Genomic DNA, 26,380 nt, shown 5'->3' with positions numbered 1-26,380 from the left:
TGTAGAAGTCCTCTGCATTGTAGTAGGATCAAGATCTAGACAGTGTGGAACAGCAGGGTAGGGACTCCGTACATAGACTTGACCCACTGAACATCAGAATGGTCTGCATGGTGGCAAACAAATGAGATCTACCTGATCTGCCCTTAGACTTAATGTTCTCTGCATGAGCAGAGTAGGAATTATTAGGTTAACTTGGTGCTTAAGAATTGTTGAGAGGTTGTCGTCATCATCTTGCTCTTAGCTACCCACAAGCATCGCCACTATGTAACTAGTTAATTACCTAAGTTCCTTTTATTCCAATTAACTTAGGTAGTTAGTTAGTTAACTAAATCACGTGCGTCTCCTCCGCCACCATCTTCTGACTCCAGGTTCACTGGTGCTTTCTAGAATCCCACCAGCTCTGTTTTGCATCATTAAACACATAGTTATTAGTTAAGTGGTTACACTACCACCTCACACCATCATGCCCGACAAACAAGCCATACTCACAGATAAGGCTATGGCGCCATTGCCGGTCTTCTCCCAGGCTGTCGTGCATGGCGGGATGATATACTGTTCCGGGAGCATTGGCATTGACCCAAGCACTAGGGAGATTGTGCCAGGCCCTGTTGGCCAGCGAACAGTAAGAAGAAATGCCTGTCTCGCACCCACCAACAACAGCAATTGGGCACTCATCTGCGCCCTAGGCCCAAGCCTTACGCAATCTCGCCGCAGTCCTCCAAGCCGGTGGCAGTGACCTCAAGAATGTGGTCAAAGTTAATGTGTTTTTAACATCCATGACTGATTTTGCAGGCATGAACCAAGCCTACGAGTCATTCTTTAGTGATGGAGTGAAGCCAGTCTGAGTCCATCCCAACCCAGATTTCGGCGTGGTACTAACCCTGGTTTGCTTGGCAGTGCCGCACTTGCGTGGCCGTCAAGGAGCTGCCCTTCGGTACTGACGTTGAAATCGAATGCACTGCCTTCTTGTACGTTATCCATTATTGTCGTTGTCGGCTCTATGTGACGTGATTGTGATGAGTAACATTTGTGTCAACTATAGGAGCAAAGTCAAGGCAGTGCTTTGATACAGCCAACCTGGTGGGGTTTATTCTGCGTATCCAAACTTGAGCCATCACTGATAGAGGTGGTGTTTTCCTCCATAACTATATGGAGCAGATGCTGTAGCCCAAAGAATATCGTTTTGGCTGATTATCTTATTCACTGTTGATCATTCTTCATCCTAACACATATTTTTTCTGTCAGTTCTGTCTTGCATGGTCTTTCTCCTTTTATTAGAAAACCATCTGTACAGCTAACATCTGTGGAACCAGATAACATGGCCAACTAAGCTTTGTGATAATTGACAATGACCACCTTCCTATTCGACTAGTTAGTCTGTCTGATAACATCTACTCCAAATCCTCCATCTTCTGCACTGGAAGGGTGTTTAAGTTCCGCCCATGGAAGCTGATATTATCAAGCCTGGGTATGCTATGTGATATTATTCCTTTCAGTAATGGTGACAACTGGAAAAGGCAAATACCTTCTTTTTGTTTTTTTTTCCACTGCTATGATTATGCATTACCCACGCCACGCCCGTTTTAATTCTTATGTGGGAAGTGCATATGTCACTCCTCTTTAGCGCCATGGGGTAGGAGGTATCAACATTTTTGCCATCTATTTTTAATACTTTAATCACTGTGTCTGGTTTCATTGATTGAAACGAAGATGGCCTTCTGTTTGTATGTCCTGTTGGCAATTTAGCTGGATTTCAGGAGTCCTGGCCACCTAGCCAAAAGAATTCCCACACTTAGAACACTGTGGTCTAAGGTGCTGCCTATATGTCGTTATGGCAGCATGAATAATTTCCATTACATCATTGCTAGCCTTGTTGCCTGGCTTACATGTTTGCTAACATAATAAACACACTCAATTTTTACTAGCCCCTTTGAGGTATTTTGATACATACTAGGCGCTGTTGTTTACATTGACGGACCCCCACATAGAAATACTTTGGCTCTTATTAGGGGATTCTATAGCTCGACCCCTGGCTGCCAAAACCAATTGCAGAAATTAGCCTGTCTTAATAAAGCTTGTTGCTGCCATCTCTTTGCTGTCAACATAATGACTGAACCCTCTTATCACAAAAAGAGCAAGCCGACAGCCGCTTCCAAAAAGAAAACAAAGCTGCGCAATAGAAACAAGGCATGACCCCATTTGCACATCACATAGGACAGTCAAATTGATAGTTAACAGGAAAGAAAACCATGCGGCCAAGTCACCAAGGAGCCCGATGACACTTATCATCCCACGCGAATGCTAAATCGTAGTAATGATAGATCCGGGTCAAACGGCAAAGGGCATGGGTTGTTTTATGCGGCCACTGAAATCGAATATCCTGACCAAACGTATGGATGTTGTCAGAACCCCGAACACAATCAAACCGATAATATTTGTGGTGCGAACAGCAATGCGTACATATGGTCAGACGCAGGCTGGTACACAGCACCTGACGGGCTCTACACATATCCAATTATTGTGAGTGATATGAATGGAGCACACCTATAGATTGATTATTATAATGACGTTGCACTTTGTAGGACCACTCATACGATGATTATCAATATGAATTTTATGTCCAAACGACTGGCCACTTCGAACGCGTCCCTGGCATGACAACAGAGGGATTTCGCCTTCGCGCTGAAGCACCAGAGTTCATCCCCTCTGGTCAGACGTTCTCCGTCAACGATTTCGATGCTGTGTCATATGGTGATATCACTACCGAGAGCGATATTGCTCCCACAGATGTCATGACACTGCAACCAGCCCAAAAGCGCTATGTCACCATCTAAATGGCCCCCCTGCCCAAGTGCGGTTGAATTGATGTATTTTATTGCGCAAAACGTTCTGTGAAATAAGACCTGGGGTGAATATGGCTTCTTAAGCTACCCTAAGGCATGTAATGTACGGAGTTTTGGGGTATGTAACTATCTGGTGTTTGATCTTCGTTTAGAGTTGTCTCGGTGGGATGGCAAATACCGTGTGAATTTGCATCGCCAAATGAACATCTTCCGACTCCTCTCACCAAACTATTAGGGTAGGCACCTAACCGACTTAGGTAGCGAGCCACTTGTCTAGTTTTCTTTGGGACTAGCTTCCATCGCACTGCATCCTAAATTCGGACTAGCGCCTCCCCCGCGGCTCTTCAGCCCCGGGCCACCTGGTTTCGACCCGAACGCGCTTCGATGGATCACGAAGCCGCTCAGCACAGGCAGAAAAATTACATAGTTGAGATGCTACAAGAAAGCAAGCCCGCCGCTGCTCCCAGAGAAGCTATGCTGGCGTTTGTCCATGCCATCCACCTTCTTGACTGTCTAGACTCATTTCCAGCGTGTTGACTAACCGCCGCAACCTTCGTTTGCTTCAGACATGGTATACTGTGGGAAGCCAAGTAAAGGCTGCTATCAATGTAGGCGCAGGAAGATCAAGGTGCGTGGCATGAGTGCTACTACTGGGATATGGATAAGTGATATCTGCGCTACATACCCCTATTTTCTCTAGGTAGAATTTCGCTTTCGCAGCACCTGACTAATTGGGCAAGCAGTGCGACCAAGGCGAGCCCTCCTGCGGCCAGTGCACTCGTGCCAATCACAAATGCCCGGGCTATCGGGACCAGCTGGATCTTCTATTTCGCGACGAAACTTCAAAAGTAGCAAGAAAAGCCCGTGAAGCTCCTCAGCATGCCAACCCCAGTCGATTTCAGTACCCTATCCGAAGTAAAGCACAGGCATCTTCTGCTGTGAAAGAAGAAGAGTTGACATGCCGCAAGCCGCCACTGAAATCCAAGAAAGATCCGCTTTTATATAACAGTAGCCCGTTCTTTTCACGGCCACTTTCACTGGAGCTTAAACACCAAGCACTATGCTTCTTTGTGGCTAGATATGCACCCCCTTCGAAACTTATACGGCACTCCTCTTCAAGCTACCCCCCACTCGCGAAGAGCACTACTGATAATAATGAAACCCTGCTCGTTTGCATGACCGCTGTGGGCTTGGCGTCGCTTTCTAATATTACTAAAACGAAAGCCATGCGGCTTGCAGCTGGTGAACAGTATAGCCATGCACTAGCTCTGCTGAGTAGAAGGTTGCAAAATCCTGTTTATGCGAAATCGCTAGCAACTTTGGATTCTGTGATGCTTCTTGGGCTATTCGAAGTACGAGTACCTGCCCATGAAGTTCCACCTTCCATGTATATGTATTAACACTGCTGCAGGTGATAACATGCCGTGGCCCTCAATCCCTACAGTCTTGGAGAAGCCATATGCAAGGTGCCACAGCACTGCTTAAGCTTAGCGATAAAGATACGTCTAGGGAGCCTGGTTCGCTCCGAACCTTTGTTCAAGTCCGCGGCCAGATTGTAAGCTACTGAAGATGGCTAACAGAAACATATTTTTACTAACAAAAGTTTGATTGGTTTGATTCTAGATTTCCGGCTGCCTTGCAGCAGAAACATACGCCCCTCCTTCCGTCGCTGCCCCATTGACCCTAGATCGCTCAAGCGTCACGCCCTCTGAAATCGGCATCGAAAGTTTAACTGCTCTTCTGACAAAACTCGCCAATTTACGTGCCTCAATCAAAGAAGGGGTAATATCCTGCCCTTCAAAGGTCCTTCAAATGACCTTAAGTTTAAGGGATGATCTTATTTCCTTCCAGGAGTCGGTAGAAAGCCGCTATGTCTTCCAAAAGGTGAAAAACAAAGACGGGGAATCCGCATTTCTTCCTGCCGATTTCGTGTATGGAGACCACTTCCACGTCTTCTCCAATTTCTTGTGTGTAGGCCTGTGGAACGGTTACCGTGCTGGTCGCATCACTCTGAGTGCCACGATTTCCAAGGCGTTTCGAGAATTGGAGAAGTCAGGTGCCTCAATTCCGGACGACATACGTGAACAGTATGAGCGGGATCAACTCGACATTGACCCAATTGCACGAGAAATTTGTTCTAGTCTTCCATTTGCTTTGGGGATGGTATGCTGGGAATCAGACACTGTTTCCCTGAACCCCGCTGGTGCCTCTGCTCTGGGTGGGTTTCTGTTATTGTGGCCCTTGTACCTGGCGGCAGAGGCTTCTCCAACTACGCCAGGACTCCAAGAATGGATTGTGAAACGTTTTGAGTACATTGGACATGTGCTTGGAATCAATCAGGCGTTGTGGATGGCCCAGCTGATCAAAGAAAAAGCCTCACTCGACAAGGAAATAGCTCTGGAGCCATCGTCTCCTCAGAATTGTGAGCTTGTTCTTGGAGAACTCTCAACTCGTATGTAGTGTATTATAGCTATATATATTGGATTTTCTATCAAAGCCCTTTAAGCAGTGTTGGTGCATCATGTACGTAGTTAGGCGAAGCGGAGTACATCATATTACATCATCGCTGACCGAGCCCCACCGATCAGGCCAAGGCGCAGTCAACCCCGCGCGACCGGCTAATATGTGCCAAGAAATAAACTGGCAATCTTCGCTCCTCGCCTCTGTGGCGGTGCTCGCAGCTTCTTAACCTGTGCAGAGTACTCCGTACAAAGTACACTACGCTACACGCCACCCACAGAGGCAAATTTGGCCGCAGTCGCTTCTGATTGACGAAACAGATATCGCGCTACGGCCAGAATGTAACTAGTGGCTACGTGCAAACATCCATGGCAACCGCCCATGTGAGCAAACCAGCCACTCCGGAACGAGGATGACGAAGGGTGCCCAGCAGGCGGCAATAATGAAATACTTAAAGAAACTAGGGATCAGCTAAATGACTACGGAGTACACTCTGCTATTCTCCCTCCAGCCGACGCCTATAGTCAGTTAACCAAAGTTACAGTCCAAGCGCCTTCCACGGTGATATTCGATTCAATCAGCCCCCCGATCATACCTTATCCGTGAGCTATTCCACAGACTGAAAATGGGCTTGTTTGGATTTTCTAAGTCTAAGCGGACCTCTATGCGTCCTGAACAAGCTACTCATTCCCATCGCCCCTCAAGCAATAACAATAGGCACGGTGTTGGACCAAATCCGCCCTCAAATTACTATCCAGGACATCCCCCAGCAAATACACCGCAGCCTCCCGCTGGAAGCGATTCACCCTACTCGTTCCTTTCACAATTTGATACGATTTTTCTCATCGATGACAGTGGCAGCATGGCTGGGCGGGGTTGGAGAGAGACCGAGGCCGCATTGACCGCAATCACACCGGTGTGCACGCAGTATGATGCAAACGGCGTCGATATCGTTTTCCTGAACCATGTCAATGCTACTACTTCCCCGGGAACCGGCGCATATCACAATGTAACCATGCCAGTTGAGATCCACGAAATTTTCACGAGCGTCAGCCCACGAGGCGGTACTCCCACTGGACGGAGGCTAAACCAGATTTTGAAGCCATATCTTGATGAGTTAGAAGCTCGAATGAGGCAACAACCGGGAGCTAGTTCAGATACTCTTCTCAAGCCGTTGAACATCATCGTCATTACTGATGGTGTCCCGACTGATGATCTGGAGAGCGTGATCGTTGGTGCTGCACGGAAACTCGATTATCTTAACGCTCAAGCGTGGCAGGTGGGGATCCAGTTCTTCCAAGTTGGAAACGAGCCGGAAGCCGCTGAAGATCTCCGCCAACTTGACGATGCTCTCGCCGGTCAGCGAGGTATTCGCGATATGGTTGACACAGTGCCGTGGAGCACGCAGAACGGTGGGGTGTTAAGTGGGGATAGCATTTTGAAAGTTGTTCTTGGAGCTGTACACAGGAAATATGATCGCAAAAATGTGTCCAGACGAAGATGATGCCCCATTTCTTTGCCTTGAGGCATAGTTATTTGAGGAGTTCTTTTGTTTGAGATGGAGTACGGTGCAAACCCCAGTGCCTGGGGGGCTCAAATATGTATTTATGTATTACACGAATTTCTGCATGTGGTTGAAGATGGGGGTATTTGGGATAGATTTGGCGTTTGGACTTAGATACCCCTTTTCAAACTCCCGCGAGGGACAACTGGCTAGGTAGTTAGCCCCTTCAGGACAGGGATAACTAGACACGGAACTATTTTGAAGCTAGAAAAATACTCGCCGGCAACGCTTCGTAATGTGATTCAGCTTGCACAAGCAGAAATCTCACCCGTGTGGGCCATCAGGATCCGCAACATAAGTAGTTATTCACGAACAAACAACCTCTGTCCAAATGAAATAAAATATCTCCGGTACATATCTGATAAGACAATGAATCAGATTCACTTCAGGGATTTAACCAGTTTCTAGAATTCAAATAGTTTCCAATTCGATTCTTGCATTCTCCTTGCTTCCGCTGTCCTAAAACAGGCTCCACACTCTACAAAGCGGTTTAATCAGCCATGCCTCCACTTTCACTGTCACTCAAGACAACATTGATCCCTTCTGCGCACATGTCTCGAGTCATCAGCTATGCGAACGGCGTGCGCAATGTTGCTTCGCCGCTCCGACGATCTTCACTGCATCCCTTCGCCAGACCGCTTTTTCGCCAGCTCAGCAACCGGCGGAACACCGACCACAACGAGCCCTCAGCCGCAACAAACAAGGCTGAGTCGCTGGCCAGTCGCATCTGGTCGTCGCTAGACCAGCTGGGCGCGACGCGCAACGTCAAAATCGCAATCATCGTTGCCCTATCCATATTCAGCACCATGGAGACCATATTCTATGTCAAAGCTGCCATGCGCTACTTCTCCCCTCCCAAAGACGAGAGCAAATGCTTGGACTAAGTGCCGCTCGCAGTTTTGAATCCACCAACTAGCTGGGCACGATGATCTTGGATTGGCGATTTAAGGAGCCAGAATGACCCATTCTTTCCTGGGTGTTTAATTGAGCCTCCATAAGAAGTCGACTTTGCGCTCTTACATACGAGAGAGTCGGGCGAGTTTGGCATGGGGCTTGGTCTGTTGTATTTTTGCTTAGCGAAATCGATCTCCTCTCATCTCTTTAACTATGTACCAGATTCTCTCCCCGATAATTGCCGAATAGTCATGTTACCCAGTCTTGGGAGGTGTTTATGGAAAACACCAGTTGCCGTTAGCATGGGTTATTTAACCGAATTACCCCGTATACGGAGTAATCCCTGGATGATGATGTTGTTTGTTGTTCTTGTCATAGTTATCCAACTTCCAAGGCTTAGCGTTCGGGAATGCGTCAGAGCCATGACGGACATACAAAACCCCCCACGCAATAACAATACGGACCAGCACGACATCCGACTTTCTTGCCATTCCTATTGGGCCCTTCGAAGTGATGTTGCGCTCTCACACTCTACATATACGCACATATACCGATACTCACTGTCTTTCCAGCGCTATGAAAGGAATTCTTTGGCCAAAGGCACAACTTCGGATAAGCCGATACTCCAACCCTTGGATTGCTCCATGTCGACGAACAGCTAGCATAACAAGGGTACCAGATGGGCAAACTCTCACTCTTCCCGATAGCCGCCTCCTGGGGTTCGCAGAATTCGGCAGTCCAAGCGGTTACCCAGTCTTCTTCTTTCACGGATTTCCCGCGTCGCGCTTCGAAGCTCAAGCTATTGACCAGCTTGCTCGCGCTCACCAGCTTCGTCTCATCTCTCCCGACCGCCCTGGATTTGGGCTCTCGACCTTCCAGCCCGGTCGCCGTATTGTCGATTGGCCGGCCGACGTCCAAGCTCTCGCCCAGCATCTAGGCCTCTCCCGTTTCGCGATACTGGGCGGCTCCGGCGGCGGGCCCTATGCCTTGGCATGCGCGCTTTGTCTGCCACATGAGATGATGTCCGCCGTTGGACTGATGGCGAGCGCTGGGCCATGGAAAGCGGGCACACACGACCTGGCCGTGTCGCGACGAATCACGAGTTGGCTAGCGACCAACAGACCCAGCGCGCTGGTCCGCCTGTCCGACTTGTTCGTGGCAGTCTCAAAAAAGATCATTGCTACACGCCAAGTCACTCGGTTGATAGACAACATGATCCGGAGAGCCAACGGCATGGAGGGTTCGAGCGGCCGTGACGACGGTTCTTGTGCGTTGGTTGAAGCGCAACGCAAGCTGATCTTCAGCGCGGTGTTTGAAGCATTTGCACAAGGGTCTGCGGGCGTTGTGCAGGACGCTCGTTTGTTGACGAATGATTGGGGGTTCGAGTTCGAGGATGTCACTTACGATAGGATCCAGGTGTGGCACGGGACGAAGGACAAGAATTCGCCGGTGCGGGCGATCCGGTATATGGTTGAGCGTCTGCCCCACGGCGACCTTTGCGAGTTTGAGGGGGACAACCACTACGCTCTTGCGCACCATACCGAGCGCATCCTGGCCGAGCTTGTGCCGGAGAAGGAGAAAGCGGTGTTCAATCGCAGTACGGAGTAGGGGCCCTATTATGGTGTGATTGCACATCCTGCGTACGGCGTACTGTACATATTAATTAGCACATGCCTACATATACGGAGCACTCCGTAACTATACGGAGTACGGGGCCTTCTGCTCGCCGCTCGCCCCGTGATTGGCTGGCTTGGATGCCGCCAGCAGCCTTGGTTTGTCGGAATACTGGCCAGCGCGAGTTCCCATTGGCTACGCCGGGTCCGACGGCCGTCGCTTCCGTGGTGTCACAGCCAATCGCCACGCGCCGCACCGCGCCCGGCCCGCCCGGCACGTGCTCAGCCGCCGCAGCGCGAGCGTTATTTTCGACTGGCCCTGCCGCTCTCGGCGCCTCAGCCTGGGTGGTCGACGGGCCCAGAACGAACCCCTCGCCCTACGGAGTACTGCTCCTCCTGCTCCTCCTCGTCTTCCTCCCTCTGCTGCTCGCCCTGCCCAGCGCTGGTTTGAACAGCCGCCGTAGCCGTCTCACGGCCTGCTTCATCCTCCTACGGAAATCAAGTACCTGCGCTAGCCCTCCACCACCGAATCAGAAATCAGCGATCGGCAATTTCCTGTCGCTTTGGAACCTTCGCCGGCCTCCAGGGCCACCCCTACCTGTTATTATTAGCCTTGGGACCTGGCACTCCCTTAGCCCGCCCCTCCCACCTCCCATCCCTTCCATTATTGGACCACCTCGACAATTTGAAGCACTTTTCATCGATCTTGAAACGCTCTGCGCGCGTGCTGACGACAAAAATACCAGGCTGACCTTCGCAGAAGCGCGCACTGGCGCTCCCTCCCCCATACTTATACAATAATTCGTACCGCTGGCCGCTCCAGCCCTCATCATGAGTCCCCATTGTATTCCGAGAGCTCCGCGCTTGCTCTAATTAATTGCGGCTTTCGATTGCTTTTTTGTTTTGCATTTACACACTCCTTTCACTTTCTTTTTTATCCATACACTCCTTTGATATATAGCATTGTTCGGCGTACAGCATTGTGCTTGCTTGATTCTACCAGACGGGTTCTGCGGATACTTGCATTGCGGGCAACATGGTTTCGTCCGCAACCACCCTCATTACTTTTATGCTGTACGTCTCTCTTCTTTGTTCTCTCGTTGGCCCTCTGTATTGACAAACAACAGTCGCACCCCGTCAAACACTCATTCTGTCAAATTACTTGGATCATGGGACAATTTTACAAAAGAATATATTATGGAACGGGATGCTCGAACCGGAGCCGATCACTGGAGGGGCTGCCATGTATTTACGAATATAATATGCGACGGCAATCTGAACACCTCGCAGCCCGGTCGGGATGGCGGATTGAAAATGGGTGGCACATATTGGTATTACGTATGCATACCGACTTCGGCTTTCGTCCTATTCCAAAGTAAACACGGGCTAACTGGGTTCGTCAATCGATATAGTATCGTCTGGACGGGGATGTTGACCATTACAATGAAGCTGAGCCGTGGACAACATCCTGCCCCTTTCTTCCTGGACAACCGATAAATATTCTCAACGTTCCTATTCATCTCCCTTCGGTCAACGCACGCCATAACCGTGAAAGCAGCGTGGCTTCGCAAGTCTCGATACACCAGACTATGAACCCAGATGACAAATTTTTAAACCCCCGGCCTCCCCCTAGACCAAAGCTGCCTCGTCTTCTTACCTCTGCGGACGCGAGCCGTGGTCGAGAGGCAATGACCTCACCTGTATCTACGTCACCCACACATCAAGTTCCGGGTCGAAGCTTATCACATCCTCGTGACGTGCCACCAGCGCGAAGATTTCGCGCACCTGTAAAATTAACGGTAGATGTTAATCCTCCAAGCGCGTCTTCGTCCAAAGGCAATGCTCTCCGAACCGCGATATTCAACTTCACAACGCCTCGCTCTGGTGGAAAAGACGTTGAATCCGATCCGAATTGGCGACTGAAAGATAGGGAAGCTAACCTCGATGGCATTAGAGGGAGAAGTCCTCGAAGCAATGTCGTTCGTGAAGCAGGGCCTACCACTAAAAATTTACAAGTACCCGTCGAAATATACGCTGTGGAACGACGACTTAGATCACCGTCTGAAAGCAGATATCGATCCGATCGCCAAAATCGAAGCAGATCCCCCTTTAGGAGCCCAGTGAAGATAGACATCCATCCTGAGCCTGCCATGCAGGCTGATTCAGAAGCTGCGTCCAGCGAACAAGCTGATGGCCACGATATTCCATCGTGGACTGTGCCAAACAGGTTAGAAGCTGGGAGCGTAATTGATTTAAACGAGAAACGACTACCTACGCTTCCCAATAGCCCTTCTTCTGTTCTTGATGAAGAACTAGAGAGGATGGGTGTTTCGCGCTCTCCCCTTGATGTCGATGTTTTACGGAGTCATTTCTCTGTATCTACTGCCGCATCTTCACATCCGTCCTCAGGCCCTTTTCTACAACCGAGCGCAAGTCGCTTTTCGGATTGCAGCACTGATACCGATGCGTTATCCCCAGCTTCAATGATATCTAACTCAACCTTTAATAATGATACCTCCTCCAGCGCTACCAGCGAACATGCCACTTGCTCATCCAGCGACTCCCCTTATACTAAAGCTGTCGGTCCTCGAATTGCTGATGCTCAGGCGGTTCCTCGGGCTGACGAATGCGTTGACTCTCACCCTTCTACGCCTGTTACTTCGGGCTCACCTCTAGATATACGAATTTCAGGACTGCATATAATAAAGAAACCACGGACTGCAAACGGTCCTCCAATAGAATCGGAAAACGCCCCACATGATGTACATATCATAGGCACTTCATTTCCACCACCATTAACCAATGAATATAAACAAGGCACGGACGAACAGAACATACAGTTACCCCCACTTGATGTACAGACTATGATGCAAGAAATAATGGATGAGTTGAGTTATCTAGGGAGTATGATTAATATTACCGGGCCAGATAACAAATCATTCTAGAAAATTATGTAAATATATGGGAGCAGGGTAATTTTTAGGGCGTTTATCTTTGTGTACGGGCATTTTTCTCGGGCGGGCTTCTAGAACATCTAACATGCACATACATTCATACATACTATACTATTCAAAGGCAGGGCTTGCCCTCGATCTAGTTACACTATGACATTTAATGAGATGTACTCTTTAATTCATATTAATTATTGTACTCTATTTATAACTACTGGGTGCTGCCGGTTTTGTTTTTCATGGTCCATTTTTTGACAGCGCAGGAACACAGAACTCAAACCATCACTTTTTGACTTCCACCAAGCTCCCGTGCATCTATCTATACTTCCTCTGTGCAGCTGAGGAAGTGCAATTGATTCTAGATAGAGCTCTAGGAACATATTTCTCATGCCAGGGAACACAAACAACAATGAAACTTTACTACGAGAGGAAGATGCGTCGCTCGCTAGGTCTGTCCATCTCGCCACTCTCTCGGAAAAGCAGCTCTCAGCGAGATGCAATCGAAATACCCTAACGTATTGTCCCACCATGGACCTAATTGCACTCGCTACGGATGATGAGTTGGTTCACGTTTTTCGGCTAAATGGTCAAAAGGTATTCGGAGGATTTTCGCGAGGCCCCAATGCCGCGAGTGACGGACTAAAGGTGAACGCTTTGAGATGGAAAGGAAACGGTGAGCAAGTATTTCAATATTGAACTTCGTGTGCTACATAACTATGTGATTCTGGTAGTATGGTCTTTTTACTGATGTTTCCGGTAGGGCAGCTTCTAGCTGTGGCTACTTCGGATAATAATATCCGCATGCTGAGCGCCTATAGCGGGAAAACAGTGCATATCCTGGACTGCAATCAGAAAACAGGGTATAATTCAGATGATACCCCACAGGAGGCCTCCATACCTCCTTCGGGTACGATTTGCTGTCTAGGTTGGGGGGTGAATTTAACAGACGAGCAAGCTGCATCAAAAACTGTGAAGGAATCTCAGGGAAGATTGAGCCTTGACGACTTGCTCGCGCCCGAGACACCTTTGTCCAAACTCCCGTATATCAAGGCGGACTTGCCTCGTGAGCTTGCTTTATTGGATATTGACCGTTCCTTACCAAAATTGAGCACTTTACCCTCTACTGGAGATGAGTGAGTACTCCTCCAAACGGCTTGCATCCGCGGAATGGGCTAGTCCACCTTATGTCATGATGTGGTTTAACTGTTCACTAGCGACGATATATTCAGTACTCGTGCTTCGATTGATTCCATATTTCACTCCAACAGCAAGAATTCCGACTCCGTTGATGTGGTGCTGGCCGGATTTAATGACGGATCCATTCACTTACGGATATTCGATTCCTTTGAAATAGGCACCATCCAAGCAACCAAGCATCTGGATGGTTTTACAGAAGCCCGCGTTCTAGCTCATGCTTCTCATCCCATGAGCTCAACCCACTCCTTTTTGTTTGCCACCAAGCTTGAAGAAGAGGAAAAGCTCTGGATTTTCTCCCTCGATCTTCTTTTCATCACGAAATCCGGAATATATCTTTCCGTTCTTGCATCAAAGGTCACCCAGTTGCAAAATTTGATGCGATATATCAAACAAGTACAGACACAGGTTCTTCTTGAGTGGAAAAATACGCAAGACTTACCCGGCCGCTATCTTCGAAATATCAATGAAGACCTTCAAGAAAAAATGTCGTGCAATTTTGTTACTGCTGCATATCATCTTGTTGTTACTGGTGATTGCTACGCGCCACTCAAGGAGTTTTTAGTGGACCAAGTTGGTGAACGGGTAAATACTACTTATTAATCCCTATAATAGGTCCGGACTGACGAATAGTTAGGGTCATAAACGCTGGGAAAAGGCCGTCATGAATGGCTATGAGACCATAAGGCGCCTAACTCATGGATGTCTCCTTCCAGCTCTAGAGAGATGTAGTGTTCTACTTGGCCGGCTCATAGGGTTATCCAGGTTTTATAAACTTGGTCCTGTACTTGGGCTCAATACCAAAAGCCTTAAAGCTTGTCTTGCCACTGTCGATTGTCTTACACTATTAGGCCATAAGGTTATGGTAAACAGTGGGCGCGAGCTTACCGAGTTTATTGCCTTTTCCAAGTGGCTGCGGTATGAAATCGACCTCCAAACTGCGGGGCACTCATCTGCAACTGCAGAAGAGTTGATGGAGAAGGCGGATACAATTAACCATGCACAGACACTTAATTATATCCGTGGACCGATGACACGCAGTTCACTTCTGGACTATATTCAACCTAGGACAGCAGAATCCCCTGACGGTCGCTGGAAGGCGGCTAATGACTTGTTTTACGAAAACTACAAAACCCTATTGCGGCAGTTAGACCCAAAGAGCATGGACCAGAAATTGGATATTCCTGTTTTAGGTGACCTCACGGGGAGATTGGATGTGCAGTTTGATGAGGTTTTTAAGCGGGTTGGCGAGACGCAGCAAAGGAGTATTATCCCAAAAAGAATCAAGGTGTTAGGCAAAGACTATAGCACAGAGATTGTTGATCTTACTATGAATTACGGGGTAAGTCGCACAAAACTACACCTTAAGCTTCACATTTGAGACTAACCTTGCCAGGATTATGGAGGCAGACTAATGGCTTCTGTGTACACGGTTTCTCGCTCTAAAACATGCCCTCATAGCTGTGAGAGACCTATAATTTGTACTATTATCGCTAAGCTAACGACTTATGACGTACAGTATATTTGTGTCGGGTGGTTCTCGCTACTATCAATGGGGTCAGCACGACAGAGGTAGTTCTTAATGCAACAATTAACCTCGGAAGTGGTATAATTCGAGATGTTAAATTTGTCCAGGATGGTACAATGATGCTACTCTGGTCCGATGGGGGTAAGTTAATAAGTGCCTGAGCTTGAGCTTTCTGTATTGACTTATGTGGTAGACACACCAGCTACCAAATACCTCGTTCACTTTGCATACCAGCCTGACAAGGACCCATTGTTCTGCCCAAGATATGGAGAAGATGAGAACGTTGAAATTACCTATTTAGACGTCATGGACCCTTCGTCTTATCACTTTAGCTTCGTTCGTCATACTTTCTCTCATGAAGACATGGACCCGCTAAGCATTGAGGTGAATGGCCGGCATGGTAGACGGGTTGTCTGTGTTCTATATTCAGATCGACAGTGGTACTCAGTACATGACATTGATAGCGTGGATGATCGAGATGAACCGGGAGAAGAGGAAGAAGAGCCGTTGGGGCAGGGAAACGGTGAAGAAAACCAGCTTGTCAAATAGCTGGAGCTTAAATTTCCGGCTGAGCACATAAACTGGGGACAAGCTACTACAGTGAACAGCCAGTATCTGTCCTGGAGATCTTGACCTACACAGGGGCAAACTGTAGGGAAAAGTAACTAGGCGAACCTGGTTGGAGTTTGTCGTATGGCGGGGGAGTTGTTGGCTTGGCAGGCAACAGCTGTGACACCCCTTGTGGGCACACACTCTACTTATCTACACATCCTTGGACAGGTCTGCTTCGGGTGTACTCTTTTCTACGGAGTTTATGACTGAGGTTGTGTTGTGGATGCAATCTCCTGCTGTATCATTGAACAAGCCAGCACGGAGAGTATGGCGAGCTGTGAACTAGTTACGAGCTTCAACTATTGGACTCGCTTGATACGCCTAAGAGCTTACGATTGCCAACTCAAGTAATTGCGTATATGTAGCCTCACTTTCTAGAACACGAGCAGGTGCATGCGTCTCCGTCTCTGTACATGAGGCAGCCCAGCAGCTCAGACAACGGCAGGCCGGTAAATGTTTGAGTACCTGCTGGATCGACGGAGCTCCCCTTGGATATCTTGTGCAAGGATTCGGAAGCCCAACTCTCCGTGGCAGTCACGAAAGAAGCGGATGTGTTATTTAACTACACAACCCACGCCGCCTTTGCAGAGAGCAGTCGTAATCCAACCCGAGCTTTGAGGTGCCAGAAAACAGGCAGCCAGCCAACGTGTAGAGCGCGTGTGCGTATGCAAGGTGAGTGTGCGCAACACCTCGCAACTCACCAGCAGGCGCCAGATCTGGCCCACTTTTTCAGTATCTGCTTGTTTACTCTTTTTCGACAACCGCTTGCTGAGGCTCCTCCTTAATTCTCTGCATGCCTACGGACCACCTCAAAAACACGTCGTCCGCCTCTTCTCAGCATCTTAAGTTTCTTGACCCTCGTTTAAACGTACTTTTTCATTCTCGCTTGGCTCTGTGGTATGTTGTGGGCCTTGACAGAATCATACCGGACGTCAAACGCAGGTTTCTGAGTCTGCCTTCACCTTTTACAGCACGTTAAGGGGACTTCTTGAGCACGCGAGGACCAGCCATGGATGTGAATCAAGTGCTGGCTGGCACGCTTTCGCCAGGTATGCTAACTTGTGATCTGGCGCTTATGACACAGACTGATTGGATTATCTCTTCGCAGATGCCACAACCCGACAAAATGCCGAACAACAATTGCAGCATGCTGCTGAAGTCGATTTTGTATGTCTTGCTTCCCTCGGCGCTTTTGTTTAGCTACGTCGGCGCTTTTACACCCATTTTTGATCCTTCCCTCCACTCCCGTCAACTCGACTGACATAAACAAATTCTTCGCCCTAGGCTTCGTACCTTACCACGTTGGCGGGAGAACTTGCCAATGACTCTGCTTCCCCTGCTATTCGAACTGCTGCCGGTCTAGCGCTCAAAAACGCCTTTTCATTTCGAGATCTAGCCCGGCTTCGAGAAGTCCAAGGACGATGGGTTCACCAGATCACGCCTCAAGTCAAAACTGCAGTAAAAGAATTAGCTTTAAAAACTTTAGCATCATCTGATTCACGAGCTGGCCAGTCCGCAGGACAATTTATCGCTTCCATCGCCGCCATTGAACTTCCTCGAAACGAATGGCAAGACTTAATGAATACTTTGGTCCAGAATGTAAGCGGTGGATCAGACCATTTAAAACAATCCTCTCTGGTCACGATTGGGTTTATCTGTGAATCTGAAGATCCGGATCTTCGGGAGAGTTTGAATGCTTATTCGAACGCCATCCTCACTGCCGTTGTGCAGGGGGCACGAAAAGAAGAACCAAATAATGATGTGCGAAACTCCGCTATCACTGCACTAAGCGATGCTATCGAATTTGTGCGATCCAATTTTGAAAACGAAGGCGAACGAAACTACATAATGCAAGTCATTTGCGAGGCAACGCAGTCGAACGACGTTAGAATACAGAGTGGTGCATTTGGTTGTTTGAACCGTATTATGAGCAGTTATTATGAAAAGATGCGATTTTATATGGAAAAGGCGCTCTTCGGCCTCACAATATTGGGGATGAAAAGCCAAGAAGAGGACGTTGCGAAACTTGCCATTGAGTTTTGGTGCACTGTATGTGAAGAAGAAACGGCTATTGAAGATGATAATAAACTGGTAAGTAGCAATCCCGTTATATACCGGAAATGCCAAACTGATAGTTTTAAGTCAAAGACCGAAGGCTCCTCGATCCTCCGCCCATTTTTCAATTTTGCCCGCATTGCCTGCAGAGAAGTGGTTCCTGTTCTACTAGAATTGATGACCAACCAAGATGAAGATGCCACAGATGACGACTATAATATTTCTCGCGCTGCTTACCAGGCGCTTGAATTGTATGCTAGTTGCGTTCATGCTGAAGTGATCCCACCAGTTTTGGAGTTTGTTGAGGCGAATCTCCGGAACAACGACTGGCATCGTCGAGATGCAGCTGTATCGTCATTTGGCGCGATCATGGAAGGCCCGGAATTTGAAACTCTTGACCCCCTTGTCAAACAGGCTCTTCCTGTTTTGATTCAGATGATGGATGATAAGGTTATTCACGTCCGAGACTCGGCAGCGTATGCACTTGGTCGTATCACGGAATTCTGCCCGGAATCGATTGACGTTGATGTCCATCTACAGCCGCTTATCTCGTGTTTGTTCCACGGCCTGGCTAGTAGTACAAAGATTGCGGGGTCTTGCTGTTGGGCCCTTCAAAACATCTCGGATCAGTTTGCTGGAGATCCTGGTTCTGATACTAGCCCGTTCTCGAAACATTTTCAGGACAGTGTTTCTTCTTTGCTCACTGCTACAGAGAGGTATGTGACATTGTGCCTTTCCAGGTTAAACTTGCAAACAATCTAACATATTCTCAGACCCGATGCTGATAACCTTCTCCGAACCGCTGCATACGAAGTTCTAGCTACCTTTGTAACTAATGCAGCTAACGATTGCCTCCCTGTAATCGGCAGCTTAGTTGATGTCATTATCAAGAGGCTTGAATGCACAATTCCTATGCAGCAGCAGGTGGTTAGCGTTGAAGACCGTATCACGCTAGAAGAGTTACAGACAAGCCTTACCAGCGTCCTTCTTGTAAGTCCCTTCAACTAGGACTATGTTATAGTAGCTAATTGTTTATTCAGGCAATTGTGCAGCGTCTAGAGTCAGATATCAAACCAGAAGCAGATCGAATAATCTCCCTAATGCTGAAGGTCCTTTCTACCTTGCCCCCTAAGTCTAGTGTGCCTGATGCTGCCTTTGCAACTGTTGGTGCTATCGCTAGTGCTGTGGAAGGAGATTTTTTGAAATATATGGAAGCATTCACGCCATTCCTTTATAACGCGCTTGGCAACCAGGAGGAGCCTGGGCTATGTGCCATGGCTATTGGCCTCGTGAGCGATATAACTCGTTCATTAAATGACAAAGCCCAACCATTCTGTGATACATTCATGAATTATCTTCTTAACCTTTTGAGAGTGAGTTTTTCTATTGCTATCTTTGGGTTGTGTTAACTAACCATTTGGGTCTTTGCAGAGCACCACCCTTACCAACCAGCTAAAACCCGCTATTCTCCTGACATTCGGTGACATTGCACAGGCTATTGGCACTAATTTTGAAACTTACCTGCCTGTTGTGGGTCAGGTTCTTCAGCAAGCTTCCGGTGTTACTGTTGGAAATGACGTATCTCAGGATACTATCGATTATGTCACCTCGCTTCGTGAAGGTATAATGGACGCCTGGGGCGGCATTCTTATTGCCTATAAAGGAACACCTAATGGTTTGTGTGCCTTTGTTTTACTTTTGTCATTTTAAACTAACCTTGAATAGCCAATAATTTGACACCTTTTATTGAATCGATATTTCAGCTCATCGGCCACATTGCAAACGAAGGAACACGAAGCGAAGGACTAATGCGATCCACCATGGGTGTAATTGGGTTTGTCACTTCTTAGCGCTTATATCTGCGTGGCGATCTGGTAACTAATGACTTATAGCGACTTGGCGGATGTATTCCCCAATGGTGAATTTGCTTCCATGTTCCGCAATGAGTTTGTTACTGGCCTTATAAGGGAAACTCGATCCAATCGGGATTACGGTGGCCGTACAGTTGATACCGCGCGATGGGCCCGTGAACAAGTAAAACGCCAAGTCGGCCTTGCTACCGCCGCGGCGATGTCGTAATTCGTCATTCTCGTTACCAGCGTTCCCGAGCCTCCCGGGGTTTATGCCTATTTAAGAGGGAGAACCGTCACACTATCCTATAACAACGGTTTAATATCAATGGAAAGTGACATGCCGAGATTTGTGATTCCGAAAGATGACAAGACCGTCGTCCGGAAGTCGCTCAAAACAACTTTTTGAAAGTGTTCTCAGGACGTCACTATCCCGCACTCGCTGTGCAGAGAATTTCCCCACCCAAGCAACAAGCAAAATTGACCCATGCGTCTAGTCACCCGGAGCATTCCTACATCCGCCCCCATCCCAGCAATCATTAAAGTATTGCAGCTTCCCCTCCCCTTTCACAGTATCCCTAATGCTTTTGTTACACACACCTCCGTCTGATGTATTGATGCTTATTTACAGAAAGGTTTCCGTCCCCCAACCTTACGTTTCGAATCATGTATGCCCCCAAATCATGTATTTTCCTTATGACCTGGCATTTATTTCCTTGGACTGGGTTATTTGGAAATTTCACTGTTGATTTTATTATTTCGGCAACCGTGGAGGAGCAAATGACTGACTGAATGGATGAACGGAGGGTTCTTTGAGAGGATGGAGGAGACTTTAATATTTTCCAAAGCCCCCTTGTGCTCGTTCTATTTATCTTTCCATATCCTAGACCCCAGACACCACATTTTATCTTACCCTTTAGCCCCAATAATTCAAAACAAATTGTAATATCAACCGCCCTCTTAAATCTTTCTGGGCGCTGTTACGTTTATTCGCTTGATAATATGCCACAAATTAGAATTTGATGAACTAGTGCCTGTGGTAGCTATCCACCTACCTAATGCTATTATAGGCACATGCGAAGGAATGGCTTTCCAAAAGGCGGCCCAGAGAGTCGATACGTATGTCTGGAACTCGGTATTCTGTACGGAGTACGGAGTACTCTGGGGACAAATAAGGTTAAGGTTGCTGGAGAAGTCAAGTTAGGGCAGATGGTGAATAACCCTAGATTGTGCGCGCTAGTGGCTGGGCCGCTTCGATTCCGGATGCAAAACTGTATCATCAAGCTCGCCAACACTCGAAAGCCCATCGCCGTCGACAACAATTGAGGTAAGCTAGATGTCTCGCCCTCCTTCTTCTATGCTCTTCAGCTAGCTTGGGTAGAAGCAATCATTCACCGAAGGGATGATACGCTTCTTCTCTGCTCCCTTCGGGGCACGGGCTGAAGAACCCTCTTCTCCTTGCGTTTTGCGGAGAGGGCACTCTTTGCGCCCGATAACTAAAGCTGCTGAAAGCTAACGTATTTCCGATTCTCTCTCTTTCAAATCCCTAAATCTCGAGTTCCCTGAAAATGGGAGCAGAGACGGGGATTTCGAAAGAGCTGAAATCGTATGATAATTAGATACCTCATCTCCCAACGAGTATTTGATACATCCGTTCGATTTGAGAATCTCCACCGTCAAAATGGTCAAGACAAGTGTCCTCAACGATGCGCTCAATGCCATCAACAACGCCGAGAAGGCCGGAAAACGCCAGGTTCTTATCAGACCTAGCTCCAAAGTCATCGTCAAATTCTTGTCCGTGATGCAGAAGCATGGTATGTTGCCATTTATTTTCTACAATGTTTGGACTTTGATGCCCTACGCGGTTTTTGGTACTGGAAGACTTGATGTTATTCGGGTTGATAACTAGGCGGATATTTCGATTTTCAAACCACACTACGATATCTGCCCTTTAAGTTCCCGATATATTATGTTTCATCGGCGATGGTCTTACAAGTTTCCTATCAATTCGATGTTGAATCTTTTCCCCCATGATTGGCAACTTTTATATCATCGTTACATGCATGCTAACTCTTTGTTGCCTTCAGGGTATATTGGTGAATTTGAGGAAGTCGATGATCATCGCTCTGGCAAAATCGTTATCCAGCTCAATGGCCGGTATGCTTTTGCTGCGCCTCTTGCCTCAATTCTATGATACTAATTACTTCCGACATGATAGCCTTAACAAAACCGGTGTCATCAGCCCCCGCTACAACATCCAGCTCCGTGAACTCGAGAAATGGGTTGTCAAGCTCCTTCCTTCTCGTCAGTTCGGTTACATCGTTTTGACCACCTCTGCTGGTATCATGGACCATGAGGAAGCTCGACGGAAGCATGTTGCTGGTAAGATCATTGGTTTCTTCTATTAGATAACCATAAAGAAAAGTTATTTAAAAATCACATGGGATTCGGAGAGCTGTGTGTTGTTGGCGTGATTCTTGTTTACTGGCTTTATATGTATGATCAGCAGATGTTCTGCCATTTATCGTTCGCAATCCACCCATAGATAGCCAGGGACCTTCAATGAACCCAACTTTCCCGTATCTCTCCTTTTTTCGGCCGCCTAGTGAATATATGGGTAGCGAGGGCCCGAGGGGCCTGAAACACTGAACATTGAGCCGAGGTGCGGCTTCACCGCTTGTGAATTCTGCCGCAACCTTGACCCCTCAGATCAACAGCTCTTCTTAAGACGGAGGCCAGGTCTACTTATCGGTAATATCCTGTAAATAAAAATGCCTCTTGACACGATTTATCTCACCCGGCATGGGGTATGTCGATTTCAAGGCCATCCAGCCCCTTTGGAGAATAAGTACTGATGTTTCCTTGAATAGCACCGCCTAAACTGGACAATAGATCTATCAACGGGAACATATTTTTCATTACACCCCACCCCAACCGATATCCCCGTAGACCCGACTCTTACACAGCCAGGTGTTCGACAGTCGCATGAGCTGGCCGCACATATATGTAGCGACAGCTTCCAACCAAAACCCTGCAGAGTGTACTGCAGCCCATTCTATAGATGCCTTCAGACTATTCAGCCAGCAACAGAGGGGCTTAGAAAAATTCAGGAAAATGAAAACCACCCGAATTTGGACTTGACTGTGAGACTTGAAAATGGGCTTGGGTAACACTTTACCAATTATTGACATATATATATCGCTCTTTCTAACAGTAACAATGCATTTCTTTAGAGAGTGGTTTGGCTCCTCGTCATTTTTCACACACCCTTCCCCTTCAACCCCGGAAATCCTCGAAACTCACTTCCCAACCATCCTACTTCCACCTAGCACCGCTACCTCTCGGCCTGGCGGTCGTTACAAAGCCCATATTATCCCCTCTCCCAATGGTGAAAATATTGCTGGGCTTCATGATCGTATAGCAGCGACCTTGTCACACATTATATCTACTGTTGACAGAGAGTTGGCCACCCATGCAAAATCTTATCCCAATGATCCTTGGAATAACCAAAGTCACGCAATCTTGATATGCTCACATGCAGCACCATTGATCGCAATGGGCAGGGTATTGACGGGGAACATGCCCGAAGATTCATCAGAGCAGGATTTTAAGCCATTCACGGCGAGTCTCAGTACCTTTGTAAGGCGTGAGCTTGCAACTGGAGCGAGAATAGACTCTAAGCCGAGTGCGGCGGATACTAAGGAAACCTGCCAATGGAAGAATGGGAAGGGTGTTGGCGGTGGATGGAACTGTGTTAGAAATGGCGACTGCTCATTTCTGAGCGCTGGCGAAGAGCGAGGCTGGTATGTGCTGAGATTTTTGTCTAGGCTTGATTCCTCTAGCTGACCTTCTCTGCTTTCAGGCATTTTAACGGGGAGGAAGATTTTCTTTCGATGCCCACTGCTCTTGTTTCTGATGTAACAAAAGACAAGGCGGGCGATACTGACTCCAAGGACCCATCTGCACCGAAATTATGAAATTCAACACCTGTAGACTCCGACTCATGACATGCTACAGCTTATAGATTTCTTGAAGCCAGATAGAGACAAAAGACCGACCAATGGCTTTGGGCTCGACTTTGCTCGAAATATACACCTGATAGAACCTGATTGAACTGATTGATAAACCAGACAGTCCGTAAAAGAACTTGGGGCTTTTTTTGAAAAACAATTGGCCCGCAATATTGGCCCAGTGGATGTATTATATATTTTAGGCCTACGGATTTAGAGTTGGATTTTGGATAAAAAAAAAAGGTGGACGCGAGTGTAAACTCGCGGGATTGAAATTTTAAAGGGAGTAAAAGACAGTCTAAAGAGAAAGCTTTTACAAATGTTATTGGGTCGCTACCGAGTCGGCTCAGAGGCATTGACCCCGTTGGGAGCCGCCATGTCCCGGCCGTTTTGAAAATTAGCGTTCCCAAATTCATCGCCGCCCTCATTACGCCGCTGATCTGTATCATCGATCACTTCTTGGTGACGTTGGTCCTGATCTGGCGGGCTTTCTTGTTGCTCATTCCTCCTTGCAGCCTCAGCCGCATTTCTGGCTGCTATATGACGTTCGCTTAAGCCAGGAACAAAACTCGCAATAAATATGGCAATAGATCGTTCCAGACTTCGCACTCCATCCCATAGACTACCCCGATTAACCTGCACCGGTACTCCATTTCGCTCAACGCCGTCTCCAGTATTGTTCAAATTCCCGGCGGCATTCTCGGCCTCTTGTCTCTGGGCAGCATGTGGTTCTCGATGCAGAGGCACGAGATTTTCCAGATGCTGCAGAATTGGGTTAATTACTGAGTGTTGAATTTGTCTGGGGTACTCAGTTTCAGAAAGTAATGCAATAATGACAGAGGCAACGACTGCAATGGCACGAAGCCATGATCCTTGCGCAGTTAAAAGGTAGCTGAAGAAATATAATCGAACAAAGAGCCAAATACTTCGAACAACAGCAGCCACATTGATAGCTCTGACATATCTCCGGTTTCTGCGACGTACTACTGGTCGAAAGATACGGTTGGTTGGATGAGGAGCTGCTAGCCGGGACACGCGAAACGGTGCAATGTTTCCAGATGGATTGGGAGTACTCGATGTCGCCCCAGGTGTACGATGGTGAGCAGCAGGTGTTTGCTGATTATGCGAGCGCGTCAACAGATACTGGAGCCCATTTGGTGCACTAAGTAGGTAGGAAGCATTTGTTGAAGAGGTTCCAGAAATGACAGGTCCTGAATTTGTATGTTGATTTCCAGAGAGTTGTTGGCGAGCATTCATGATTCGTAACTGATCTGCTCGGATGTCAAGAGCAGACAGACGAGCTATCCAGCCTTCCAAAGCAGAATCCCTAGGTGCAAGAGGAGCTCGATGCTGCGCATCCAAGATTTGGTAGATTTGAGAACGAACTCTGGAGATTTCATCAACAGCAGGAGTCATACCAAGATTAACCTGACACTCTAATTGTATGATAGTTTGTGAAAGCGTTTCTAGTCTAGGTATCTCTCTTGGAAATTCCCCACAAGGAATCGTTGATGTATGCCCTGTCTTGGTAGCTTCTGGACGATGCCGGACCTGATATGTATTTATAGACGAAGTGATTTGGGGTGATGAAGAGCTACCGACCGGAAGGTTCAAACGTGGTTCATGCAATCCCGTGTTGGAAGATAACCCAAAGTCTGCCATCGGTAGAACATTGGCTCTCTGTCGGGCGGTGTATGAAGAATTTGAAATAGGCTGGCGGGATGAGCTAGAAGCGCCGTCATTAAGAAAAATGGATGAGCCATAAGAAGAATCTAGGTGGCTGTATGTGTCACTTCTTCCTCGGGTATCATTATCAGCCGTCGCAAAACGATGGCGAATAGTACTGCCAGTAGCTTCATACTGTCTCTCGGATACATGCGGTGATTCGTCGGGAACAACCGGGTTCAGGAGATCTTCGACTCTTTGTGCTCGAAATGGGCTTGACCGTTCTTTCGGTACCCGTGGAGTATTCGGTTCATTCGCTTCTGAGTCTGGAATTGCTATGAGCGCGGTTCCTGGAGGAAGCACAAGATGTATTGAGTGAGTCTCGCCCTGAAGATCGAAACAATGTCATTAGCGACCGATCGAGTCCCGAGATCAGCTAAAACTCACATTTCCCAACTCGAGGAAGTTGGCAAGTGTCTCTTCTGTATTTATCAGCTCCTTGCCTCTATAGATTAACCTTTGGGTTTCTGGAGGTGGCCGAGTGTTGAGCGAATCTTTGATCATTGCTTTCAGATCGAGTACGGTAGTGGTGGCAGCACAAGTAAAGGAAACCCGAGCGCCGGTTTGGAAGGACGGCGAGAGGACCTGCACCTTAAGTCCTTCAATATCTGACATTTCTGAAGTACTGGGTCCTGCATGGGTTGACGGTGTAACTGAAGCCATTGCCAGGAAATTCTTGGGTTCTGCGTCCTCAGCCGAATATGGGACCAGGGTGGTGACGCATGCTATCGAAGCCAGGGAAGCAGAAGCACAAGTGAATATCTATGTAACGTGCGTCCCGTAAAATGGCGTAAGTCTTAAAAGCGCACAGGGGAGGCGTTGGACAATGATTCAGACGTAGGAGAGGCTCCCCAGTGGTTAACTATGTCGTAGTTAGATGAGGCCGTCTTGGCAACTCGAATATCAGAAAAATAGAAACCCCATTACTATTCACGACTGCCTGTTCTGACGGATCGTCAGCTGCTGTCCTGATCGCCCGTTCCCACACTACGCGTTTTCTTATGATGTGGCCTAATGATATAACTAATTGACTAGTTGGTGGACAAGTTCAGCCGTGGAAAATAGTGACGCCGATCCGGCG

General features: G+C 47.7%; 11 protein-coding genes across 11 annotated transcripts; 10 read left to right on the top strand and 1 right to left on the bottom strand.

Annotated features, from left to right (window-relative positions):
• Positions 1-463: 463 nt before the first annotated feature.
• Positions 464-2,834, top strand: LOZ57_005991 (uncharacterized protein; the record flags this gene model as incomplete). The annotated part of the gene is made up of 5 exons (XM_049255015.1): positions 464-622; positions 687-839; positions 898-968; positions 2,322-2,520; positions 2,583-2,834. The coding sequence occupies 5 exons, from the start codon at positions 464-466 to the stop codon at positions 2,832-2,834; spliced, it is 834 nt and encodes a 277-aa protein (XP_049106022.1).
• Positions 2,835-3,411: 577 nt separating this feature from the next.
• Positions 3,412-5,303, top strand: LOZ57_005990 (uncharacterized protein; the record flags this gene model as incomplete). The annotated part of the gene is made up of 4 exons (XM_049255014.1): positions 3,412-3,471; positions 3,587-4,195; positions 4,255-4,398; positions 4,467-5,303. The coding sequence occupies 4 exons, from the start codon at positions 3,412-3,414 to the stop codon at positions 5,301-5,303; spliced, it is 1,650 nt and encodes a 549-aa protein (XP_049106021.1).
• Positions 5,304-5,928: 625 nt separating this feature from the next.
• On the top strand, positions 5,929-6,807 carry LOZ57_005989 (uncharacterized protein; the record flags this gene model as incomplete). The annotated part of the gene is made up of 1 exon (XM_049255013.1): positions 5,929-6,807. The coding sequence occupies one exon, from the start codon at positions 5,929-5,931 to the stop codon at positions 6,805-6,807; it is 879 nt and encodes a 292-aa protein (XP_049106020.1).
• Positions 6,808-7,367: 560 nt separating this feature from the next.
• Positions 7,368-7,751, top strand: LOZ57_005988 (uncharacterized protein; the record flags this gene model as incomplete). The annotated part of the gene is made up of 1 exon (XM_049255012.1): positions 7,368-7,751. One exon carries the CDS (start codon positions 7,368-7,370, stop codon positions 7,749-7,751), a length of 384 nt encoding a protein of 127 aa, XP_049106019.1.
• Positions 7,752-8,337: 586 nt separating this feature from the next.
• LOZ57_005987 (uncharacterized protein) lies at positions 8,338-9,369 on the top strand (the record flags this gene model as incomplete). The annotated part of the gene is made up of 1 exon (XM_049255011.1): positions 8,338-9,369. One exon carries the CDS (start codon positions 8,338-8,340, stop codon positions 9,367-9,369), a length of 1,032 nt encoding a protein of 343 aa, XP_049106018.1.
• A 1,041-nt stretch (positions 9,370-10,410) lies between these two features.
• On the top strand, positions 10,411-12,319 carry LOZ57_005986 (uncharacterized protein; the record flags this gene model as incomplete). Its single annotated transcript, XM_049255010.1, has 3 exons — positions 10,411-10,448; positions 10,502-10,712; positions 10,787-12,319. 3 exons carry the CDS (start codon positions 10,411-10,413, stop codon positions 12,317-12,319), a joined length of 1,782 nt encoding a protein of 593 aa, XP_049106017.1.
• Positions 12,320-12,853: 534 nt separating this feature from the next.
• LOZ57_005985 (uncharacterized protein) lies at positions 12,854-15,596 on the top strand (the record flags this gene model as incomplete). The annotated part of the gene is made up of 7 exons (XM_049255009.1): positions 12,854-12,998; positions 13,086-13,458; positions 13,540-14,104; positions 14,157-14,861; positions 14,916-14,982; positions 15,039-15,188; positions 15,241-15,596. The coding sequence occupies 7 exons, from the start codon at positions 12,854-12,856 to the stop codon at positions 15,594-15,596; spliced, it is 2,361 nt and encodes a 786-aa protein (XP_049106016.1).
• A 1,072-nt stretch (positions 15,597-16,668) lies between these two features.
• kap95 (karyopherin Kap95) lies at positions 16,669-19,793 on the top strand (the record flags this gene model as incomplete). Its single annotated transcript, XM_049255008.1, has 9 exons — positions 16,669-16,708; positions 16,768-16,826; positions 16,944-17,750; positions 17,802-18,430; positions 18,488-18,704; positions 18,755-19,087; positions 19,146-19,389; positions 19,440-19,548; positions 19,607-19,793. 9 exons carry the CDS (start codon positions 16,669-16,671, stop codon positions 19,791-19,793), a joined length of 2,625 nt encoding a protein of 874 aa, XP_049106015.1.
• A 1,452-nt stretch (positions 19,794-21,245) lies between these two features.
• Positions 21,246-21,972, top strand: RPS22 (40S ribosomal protein S22; the record flags this gene model as incomplete). Its single annotated transcript, XM_049255007.1, has 3 exons — positions 21,246-21,378; positions 21,652-21,721; positions 21,783-21,972. The coding sequence occupies 3 exons, from the start codon at positions 21,246-21,248 to the stop codon at positions 21,970-21,972; spliced, it is 393 nt and encodes a 130-aa protein (XP_049106014.1).
• A 363-nt stretch (positions 21,973-22,335) lies between these two features.
• Positions 22,336-23,541, top strand: LOZ57_005982 (uncharacterized protein; the record flags this gene model as incomplete). Its single annotated transcript, XM_049255006.1, has 4 exons — positions 22,336-22,371; positions 22,435-22,730; positions 22,798-23,367; positions 23,427-23,541. 4 exons carry the CDS (start codon positions 22,336-22,338, stop codon positions 23,539-23,541), a joined length of 1,017 nt encoding a protein of 338 aa, XP_049106013.1.
• Positions 23,542-23,907: 366 nt separating this feature from the next.
• Positions 23,908-25,962, bottom strand: LOZ57_005981 (uncharacterized protein; the record flags this gene model as incomplete). The annotated part of the gene is made up of 2 exons (XM_049255005.1): positions 23,908-25,626; positions 25,687-25,962. The coding sequence occupies 2 exons, from the start codon at positions 25,960-25,962 to the stop codon at positions 23,908-23,910; spliced, it is 1,995 nt and encodes a 664-aa protein (XP_049106012.1).
• Between the last annotated feature and the right edge of the window lie 418 nt (positions 25,963-26,380).

Source organism: Ophidiomyces ophidiicola (genome assembly GCF_022830035.1).
Source record: "Ophidiomyces ophidiicola strain CBS 122913 chromosome Unknown scaffold_34, whole genome shotgun sequence".
Lineage (NCBI taxonomy): Eukaryota > Fungi > Ascomycota > Eurotiomycetes > Onygenales > Onygenaceae > Ophidiomyces > Ophidiomyces ophidiicola.
This window is presented reverse-complemented; position numbering and strand designations above follow the sequence as displayed.